Source organism: Belonocnema kinseyi, chromosome 10 (assembly GCF_010883055.1).
Source record: "Belonocnema kinseyi isolate 2016_QV_RU_SX_M_011 chromosome 10, B_treatae_v1, whole genome shotgun sequence".
In the NCBI taxonomy this organism is placed as follows: domain Eukaryota; kingdom Metazoa; phylum Arthropoda; class Insecta; order Hymenoptera; family Cynipidae; genus Belonocnema; species Belonocnema kinseyi.
Window position 1 is genome coordinate 34,418,051 of NC_046666.1, and position 9,905 is coordinate 34,427,955.

The 9,905-nt window shown below is 29.3% G+C and overlaps 1 protein-coding gene across 2 annotated transcripts in view; it reads right to left on the reverse strand.

Annotated features, from left to right (window-relative positions):
• The window catches only part of LOC117181774, a 28,318-nt gene extending 19,007 nt beyond the window's left edge, over positions 1-9,311 (reverse strand). The window contains exons 1-2 of one of the 2 annotated variants that reach the window (XM_033374740.1): positions 9,030-9,311; positions 1,336-2,842 (exon numbers count right to left, since the gene is read on the reverse strand). In XM_033374740.1, the coding sequence (XP_033230631.1) occupies positions 2,247-2,842; positions 9,030-9,081 (648 nt within the window). In that variant the 5' untranslated portion in view covers positions 9,082-9,311 and the 3' untranslated portion in view covers positions 1,336-2,246. Of the gene's footprint in view, positions 1-1,335; positions 2,843-9,029 lie in introns of those variants that run through there. The other variant, XM_033374742.1, reaches the window with a different exon arrangement.
• Between the last annotated feature and the right edge of the window lie 594 nt (positions 9,312-9,905).

The following is a 9,905-nucleotide window of genomic DNA, read 5'->3' on the forward strand; positions in this document are numbered from 1 at the left end:
ATTATTTATTATTCTTCAAAAAAATTGAAGTTTTTTTTAGTGGCCCTATTAATTTGGGACACCTATTTTTTCGAAAAAATGTCCAAATAAATGAACGAATGGTGCATTTCGGTGCATTTTGTTTCAATAGAAAAAAAATTATCCTTAAAAAATGGGGTGGCCCTATAAATATGGGACACACGTACTAGCACTTATATGCGCAACAGGGTTTTAAAAGCATCGCTCATTTACCACGAACATTAAAAATGTGTATTTATATTACACACTTTTATTTTATATTACACCTTTTTGGAAATTTATGTTTAAGAGAATATTAAAAAAATTTCAAGAATTATAAAAAAGTAAAAATAAGGAAAAATTCAAATCATTTTAAAAGAGAAGATTTTGAAATAAAATTTTGAAACATTTTCAGGATTTGGAAAGGTTTTAAGATAACGAAACATTTTTGAAATATTTTTGGAAAAATTTCTGAAAAAGAGATGAATTTCCAACCAAAACGACAACAAATCTTCAACAAAATAATTAAATTTTCAGCCAAAGAGATGAATCTTCTATAAAAAATAAATTTTTGACTAAGTACTTCAACTTTCAAAAAAATTGTCAGTTATAACCCCAAAAATGATTAATTTTTTACAAAAAGCATGATGCTTGATATTTCAACAACAAGAAATATTTTTGATAAAATAGTTAAATTTTCAATAGCAACCAAATATTTTACTAAAAGAGAATAATTTGTAACAAATAGTTCATTTTCAACCAAAAAGAGGAATATTCATAAAAAAGTTGAATTTTCGACCAAAAAAGATTTTTTAAACAAAATAGATGAATTTTCAACAAAATAATTAAATTTTAAATTTAAATTGAATTTAAATTTAAATTAAAAATATTGAAACAAAACAATTTAGAATATTCATATTTAAAATTATTATATTCAACATTGACTCTCAAGGTTTTGATTATGAAATTTTGTAATTTTGAATGTTTTAATAGTGAAATTTTTCTGACAATAAATTAAAGATGTTCAAATCAAATATTTTGGAATTTAAGCTTTTCAAGCATAAAAATTTTAGAGTTTCACGGCATAAAAAATGTAAAACTTTATAATGAAAGTGATTTGATAGATTTTTTTGACATTAAAAGTTTGATTTATGTCGATTTATGAATGTCTTTAGGATTGAATATATTTAGGATTGAATGATGCACTAATTAAAAGAAGGTTACAAAAATGGGTAACGTGACAAAAGTTCAATAAAAGAATGCGATTGAGTAACATTTTCAACTTTATTGAAATAATAACGTAAGAATGTGATACATGTCAAGAGTCTACGTTATCTCTGATACCGACATAACATATTTATGTTTATACAAGTTATTGCTTCAAAATAAAAAATTTTGAACTATTGACACACCTAATACTAATTATCTTACTTTATTCGCGATATAAAATAACTTCGCAATTCTTAGTTAAAGCGTATAAAAACTATCTTCCATATGGGAACAAATGGAATTGAAAAACGTTTAGGCACTAGAATTATACCTACAGAGATTAATTCAAATTTTCATGCAATCTTTTTAATTTTCCATGTAGTTTTATTTTGATTTTGCAATTTTTTTTCAGTCAGGTACACACAAAAAACTAGGATTTCAATTGTGTTTCAGGTGATTTTCTCACAAAATCATTTTAAACTTGTGCAGTTCGCTGTATTGATCGATACCATATGTGAAAAACAATTGAATTGCTTTTCAATATTCGTCCTGCTCAATAAGAAGGCCTCGTTACATATTTTCAAAATTGACGAATTTAATTAGGTGAACCATTATCTAAACCAAATTTTCTTGCATCAGGTGGATAAACGCAAAGATGTATCTCATGTTCTTGTTCTTTGCCAGGATGAAGATTTCGAATATGAGCTAGATTAGGAGAACTGTACACCTCATGCGAATCGTTCCATATTTTTAACATTGATGGAATTGATTGGGTGTTCCATCATCTAGACCAACTTTTCGTGAATCAAGTGGATGAACCCAAGGATTTAAATAATGATGTTCTTGTTCTTTATCAGGATTTTGATTATGAGGTTGATCTGGAGAACTGAAGGGATCAAGCAGGGAATTTTGTTTTTCACCAATACTTATGCTCATTGCTCAATAAAGAACCAATTATCCTTCGTATTTTCAACATTGACGAACTTGATTAGGTGGAGACCAACTATTCTTGCATCAAGTGGATAAACCCAAGGAAGCAACTAATGACGTCTTGGGTTTTGTGGAGGATGTAGATATTGATTATGAGGTTGATTTTGAAAACTGGCGGGATCATACGGAATATTGCTTTGCTGAGGATTAAAAAGGTGATTTTGAGAGAAATAATTTACATCAAGATTATGTAAATTCGGATCAAAACTTAGATTCGGATCAAGATGCTGAGTCGGATTAAGTTGTTGAGTCGGATTAAATTGTTGTGTCGGATTAAGTTGATGAGCGAAATTAGTGTGACCAGGTATTGAACCAGTATTCAATAATGAATAATTATTTTCACCTTCTTGATCATATAAGTAGTGAGAATGGTCCTGCGCTACCAGTGGTGCCTCTGGTGTATTTTTACGATTTCGCCCAGCAATGTGTCGCTGGTAATGATTATTGATGTGTTCTTGATTAGAATGCTGTTCGTAATTTGCGTGCATACTATTGATGCGGCTAGATATTACATTAGTATGCGCTGAATACAAATTACTATCACCTGGTGGACCTTCATCGTTGGTTGGTTGATTACTGCTTGATCCATGTAAACGCCGCCTATTTACATTTTTACGTCCCTCCATACCCGAAGCTGAACATGAATCTTTAAAACACAAAAATAATAGGGGCTTACATATGATTTTTTGTATTAATATTGTTTACACTTAGAACAAAATGTATATACCAAAACCCCGATTTTGTATCAATGTCAGAGTTTGTCTTCAAATGGCCTTGTTACAAAATCGGGGGTATCGAGATGTAAGCAGTCAGGGCCGTAGAAACCGTTTCCAATTAGAATGCACAATATTGAACAATATTCTCGACTGAGTACTCGCGTACTGCGAACCTTCCAAGGCGATAGCCACAACCGTCTCTCGCCCTGCCAATTCTTTTTTACTGATATATCAGTAAGCATTACTAATTTATCAGTAAAAACTACTGATTCTTAGCTAGAATGGAGCCACTAATTGAAATTACTAAACATTTTAACTAATTCAATTTTAGAGAGTAGGAATTATATTACAGAGGGGGGGGGGGGTACGAAATCGGGGTTCTGATGTAATTTAATTAGTATAATACTGAAAAAATAAATTCAAATGAAACTGAAATATTTTTGAATAAAATAATATTTGGTTTTGAGACAAGCAACTGTATTTCCGGTTCATGGTTTTTCATTCCTTTGAATACCTTAATAAACTTTCGTGAATTATGGTATTAAATACATTGATTTTTATTTGGATTAGGGAATGTCCATTAATCACGTAAGGCTGATCTTTGAAATTTTAGATCACCGTCCTCCCACCCCTATCGTTAGGATTCGTAAGACTGACTTCCAAAGCTTTCTAGGGATTTCATCAGAATTCAAGGAATTTCCAAAGAATTCAACAGATTAAAAAGTGTTATAGTAGGATTTGAAAGGATTTCAAAGAATTTCAATTGTTTGAAAAAATCATCTAGTAGAATTTTAAAAGAATCTCAAATTTTTAAAGGTTTCGATGATTTCACGGGATTTCTACAGGTTTCAAAAATTGTAATGAATTTTAAAGGGATTTCAAGGATTTCGAGAAACTACGTAAGATTTCTAAATATTTCACGAAATTTCAAAAATTTAAACCCTTTTTTATGATTTCATGGAATTTCCACTGATTTTAAAGGATTCTAATGAATTTCTATGGGATTTTGAAGATTTCAAGCAATTTCAAGGATTTTCACAACTTTTAAATTGTTTCAAGGGATTTGCAGGGAGCTGAAATCATTTTATGCATAGAATTCAAAATATTTCAAAGAATTTTTATATTATTCAAAAACTTTTTTAAATTTTCAAAATAATGTACAGAAATATTTTGAAATTTTTGAAACCCTTCATAATTTTTAAAAATACCTTTAAATCTTCTAAAAGCTCATAAGATCCTACAAATTTCTCTAAAATCTCATTAAAACCTTTTAAAAATTTAAATTCTTTACAAAGCGTTCAAATTGTAAAAAATGTAGACAATTAAAAAATATCGAAAGCCCGCCAAATCTTACTTTTTTAATCCCTTAAAATCAATTGAAATGTCTCATAACTTTTTAAACCATCTGAAATTAATTAAAATTCTTAAGAGGCCTATTCAAATCTCTTAAAATATTTTCTAATCTCTTGAAATCCCCTGAAATTCATTAAATGATTTTAAATCACTTCAAACATTGAGAAACCCTCCGAAATCTTCAGAATTAATTTGAAATCTTGTGAAATTCTTTTGAATATTTTGAAATACTTCTCTATAGAAATTTCTTGAAGTCCATTAAAATTATTGAAAGTTTTGTAATATTGCGTAAAATATTTGAAACCTGTTGAAAACTTTTTTTAATCTTAAAAATCTCTCTAAATCCGTTTAAGTCTTCTAAAGTTATTTTAAATCAATTAAAACCCCTAGAAAATCCTCAAAAATCATTTCATAGAGAATGAAATATTCAAAGATTTTTCGAAATTCATTGAAATAGTTTGACGTGCTTCGGCAATAATTAAGATCATTTCAAATACTTCAGGTTGTATAGAGAAATCCCTTGAAATCCCTTAAATTCCCTTAAAATCTTTCGAATTTTCGTAATATTGAGTAAAATATTTTGAAACACATTGAAAACTTTTTTTAAATCTTAAAAATTCTTTTAAATCCCTTAAATAATTCTAAAATTAGTTAAAATCCATTCGTAGCTCTGTGAAATCCCTTTAAATCCTTTCAAATACCATGAAATCTAAAAAAATTCTTATAAATGCCTTCAAATATTTTGTAATACTCCGACATTCCTTAAAATCTTGTAAAATTATATTGGGATGCTAAGAGAAATATTTGAAACCACTTGAAATCACTTGAAACCCCTTGAAACCTTTTGAATTGTTATAATATTCCGTAAAATATTTTGAAAGCCAGGAGTATTCTAAAGTTAGTTGCAATCCATTAAAACGCCTCTGATATCAAGTAGGAAAACCTGGAAATACCACTTTGTCAAAACAATGTATGCCCTATGCCATAACTAAGGACTCATTTAGGTCTCACGAAATACCCAAAAGCCAAATTTTAGGCTCTGCATTATTTAAGAAAAATTCATGATGCTGCAAGCTTCACGTAAAGCTAGCAGTACCATGGTAGAAATATTTTTTGTATTATGACCCCTGGCGCAATTTCTCAAAAACAACCCCTATCACAAAAAACTATTCTTAAAAATAAATATGCACTAATCATAAAAGTAAGTGAATCATAGTTGAGGTCCCATTTTAGACTCTCCATCGCCCCCAATATAAAATTTCAAAAACCATCCCTTAACATTAAAAAACTACCTCTTACCATAAAGTATTGAGAAAGTCTACTAATTATGCAATAATAATAAACGTGAGTGCATCAGAATTGAGAACCTATTTTAGACTCGCCAATGCACCCAAAAACCATTTTTTTATAACATCCCTTAATATTGGAAAACTACCTTTTAGCCAAAAGTACTGATAAAATGCAAAAAAAAGTATTGCATCAGTTCGAAATATTTTCCGTCTGTCAGAAAACATCAAATACTTTTCTAAAATCTATTACTAACACTTAGAACATTCAGAGCCAAAAATTTGGATTTTGGATATTAAATGAACCTTCAAAGAGCCCTTGATTCCGGCATAGGGCTTACAATGCTTGAGCACGTTCCGAGAAAATCAAACACTGCAGATATACTTCTTTCCCAGTTTAATGTCGCATTCCTTTACGGGGTGATTTTTTAGTTTAAGGGCTGCTTTTCAGTAAAGTGTTGCATGTTTCTGGACAGTCGGAAAAATTTCAAACTAATGCAATACTTTTTTTTGAACTTTATTAGTACTTTTGGGTAAGAGGTAGTTTTCCAATTTGAAGGGATGTTTTTGGGAAAAAGCTTTGTGGTAAAGGATAGTTTTTTAAAGTTGAGGGATTGTTTTTGCAAAATTATTTTGGGTGCGTTAGAGAACCTACAATGAGCCCTCAATTCTGATATACTCACTTTCATGATTATTGAATATTTATTTTGAGGGTAGTTTTTTCCGTGATAGGGTTTGTTTTAGAAAAATTGCGCCGGGGGTCATGCAAGAGCCCTAAATGAGCTCTGAATTTTTGTGAAACAAAAAAGTTTATATAGCAAATATTTCTACCATTTACTGTTACCTGTACGTAAACCTGCAAGTACCATGCATTTTTTTGAAATGCAGAGCCTAAAATTTGGCTCTGGAATATCGATGAGCCCTTAATTCCGGCATAGGGCATCCAAAAAAATTTTAATTTGCATTCCTTTACGGGGTAGTTTTCGAGTGTTAGGGGTAGTTTTTGGAAAAGGGATGATTTCTGACCGCCGGAAAATATTCCAAATTGATGCGATACTTTTTCTGGTACTTTATCAGTACTTTCGGGGAAGGGGTAGTTTTCCAATGTTAAGGAATGGGTTTTCAAAATTGATTTTGGGTGCGTTGGAGAGCCTAAAATAAACACTTAATTCTGATGTATTCACTTTTATGATTAGTGTATATTTAGTGCACTTTCTGAGTACTTTGTGGTAAGGGGTAGTTTTTTAATGCTAAGGGATTATTTTTGAAATTTTATTTTAGGGGCGTTGGAGAATCTAAAATGAGCCCTCCAATCTGATATAATCACTTTTATGATAGTTTATATTTATTTTTTAGGATAGTTTTTTCTGTGATGGGGGTTAGTTTTTGACAAAATGCGCCGTAAGTCATGCAAGAGCTATAAATGAGCCCTCAATCCCTGTCAAAGAAAAAAGTTAATTTAAAAAATATTTCTACCATGGTACTGCTAGCTTTATGTAAATCTGGCCATACCATGCATTTAAAAAAATGCAGAGCCCAAAATTTAGCATTTGGGTATTAAATAAGCCCTTAATTATGGCATAGGGCATACGTTGTATGGACAAAGTGGGACTACCAGACTTACCCACCTTCTGAAATCCCTGGAAATCCTTTCATAGACCATGAATCTTTCAAAATATTTTGAGGTGACTAGAGACAACCCCAAAAAATCTTTCTAAATCCCTTGAAGTATCTAAATCCCTTAAATCAATTAAAACCCCTGTGGAGTCTCTTGGAATCCTTCCATAGACCATGAAATGTTAAAAGATTTTTGGAAATATTTTGGAATGCTTTGATAATCCTTTAAATCTTTTTAAATTAACTAGGGGTACCTATAGAAACATCTTAAAATCTCTTGAAATCCCTTGAAATATATTGATATGTTTCAAACCTTTGCAATATTTCTTAAAATATTTTGAAACCGATTGCAAATTCTTAAAAAATCGTTAAATCTTTCCTTATCATTTAAGTTCTTCTAAAATTAATTAAAATTCATTCAAACCCTGTTTAAATCCTTTGAAATCCTTTCATAGACCATAGCAATTCAAAAGTTTTTGGAAATTCCTTTCAAATTTTTGGAATATTTAGAAATCCTACAAATCTTTCAAAATACTTTGGGGTGCCCAGAAAAATACCTTGAAATCATTTAAAACCCTTGAACTCCCTTGAATTTTCTTGAAATCCCCTGAAATCTTTCGAATTTTTGAAATATTCCGTAAACTATTATGAAACTCATTCAAAACTTTTTTTTATATCTTTCAAATCTCTGTAGATTGCTTGGAGTCTTCTAAAGTTAGTTGAAATTCATTAAAAGTCTTTAAAATCTCTTGAAATCCTCTTATAGACTACGAAATCTCAAAAGATTCTTGGAAATTCTTTAAAATATTTTTCAATACTTCGGCAATCCTTAAAAGCTTTTAAAATATTTTGGGGTATGTAGAGATACTCCAAAAAATCTCTCCAAATCTCTTGAAGTCTCTAAGTCCTTCAAATCCATAAAACCCATAAGAAATTCCTTGAAATCCTTTCATAGTTCATATAATCTCAAAATATTTTTGGAAATCCTTTAAAATATTTTGGAATACTTCGACAATCCTTAATATCTTTTGAAATGCTTTGGGGTGTTTAGAAAAATTTATTGAAATTACTTAAAAATTTCTTGACATCTCTTGCAAACCCTTGAAATCCCTTGTAATCCCTCGAAATCCCTTGAAATCTTTAGAATTTTTGTAATATTCCGTGAAGTATTTTGTAACCCATTGAAAACTTGTTAAAAATCTTTTTGGGTTTTGTAATATTCCATAAAAATATTTTTAAACCCATTGAAATCTTTTTTTCAATAGTTAGAATTCTTCTAAATCTCTTGAAGTTTTCTCTTGAAGTATTTTTAAATACTTAAAAAATACCTTAAATAGATCTTCTCAAATACTTAAAAAATTCTAAAAATTCTTGAAAATCAATTTTTTGATATGCCTTAGAATATTTTGAAATTCATTGAAAATGCTTTAAATATTCTAAAATCTCTCAAAATCGATGAAAATTTATAGATATTCTATGGAAGTCTTAAAAGTACGATTAACAAAATTATTAGTGCAAAGTAACGATTGGAGTCAACACTGTCTAATATTGAAAAGTGAAAAATACTTATTTTTCAACATTCTTAACCAAACAGCATTTTTCTATTCATATTTTTCCCTTTTGACTAGTAATTTTGGAAAAAAATCAAAATTCTGGATTTTTTTCAAATAATTTTGTTTTAATATGACATAATTGTTTACCAGGAACGAAACTCGAGGTATACGTTGTACATCCTACTATCTCTTTAAAATCGAATTGATTGTAAATCTTTATCATGAATATTTGTAAATTTTATCCAGATAAATATGTCTGGTTCGACTATACACTTTTTTGGTAAAATATTATACATATTGGTACGTACCAACAGAAAAAATGAAAACCACGATCAAGGCGAGGAGCTTCGTGCCAATCATTTTCTTTTTTGTGAAAAAAACTGATTCTTACAGAAGTTCTTGGACGCTAATGAAATTTTTTTAAACACTGGTAATTTTGATGTTCTAATTTAAACATCAGCTATTATTTCAAATACACTGTCAGCACTATAAACTTGATTTATTTTCTTGATAGCCTGATTTCTGCGGCATTGAGATCTATAGATTATATCGTTTACGATCCTTGATTTTAAAATCAAAAGGCTAGTGGGATAAAAGTTGTTGTCTCGAACTTAAAAATGCAAACATCATAAACGGTGTGAGTCATTTTTTATCAGTGATAACTTCACATTTCACAATCGAGCTACATCCATTCCAATAAAGTTATTTGCTTGTCTTTAGTACTGTAAATAAAAAAAAAACGAACAAAACAGTTTCCTGTAGTACTAATTAAGTCCCTCTACAATTTATACGATGTTAAAAATAAAAAAAATCTTTTCCAAAACATAAGAAATATTGAGCAAACGTTTCCCCCTTCAATTTATTAAAAATGCTAAAAATAAAAATGTGGTTTCTTCTAATTCAAAAGTTAAATAATCAAAATGTTTTCATTTTTAACTAAAAAAAAATGTTAAAATGAAAAAAAATTTCCTCTTCCAATTAAAAAAAGATTAAAATTAAGAAGTTACCCCGTTCAACTTAATAAAAAAGCTAAAAAGAAAGAATGGTCTCTTCCAATTTAAAAAAATCCTCTTCCAATTAAAAAAAAAGATTTAAAGTAAGAAGTTGCCTCCTTCAAATTAATAAAAAAGTAAAAAAGAAAGAATGCCTTTTTCCAATCCAGAAAAAAACTTAAACCATAAAAC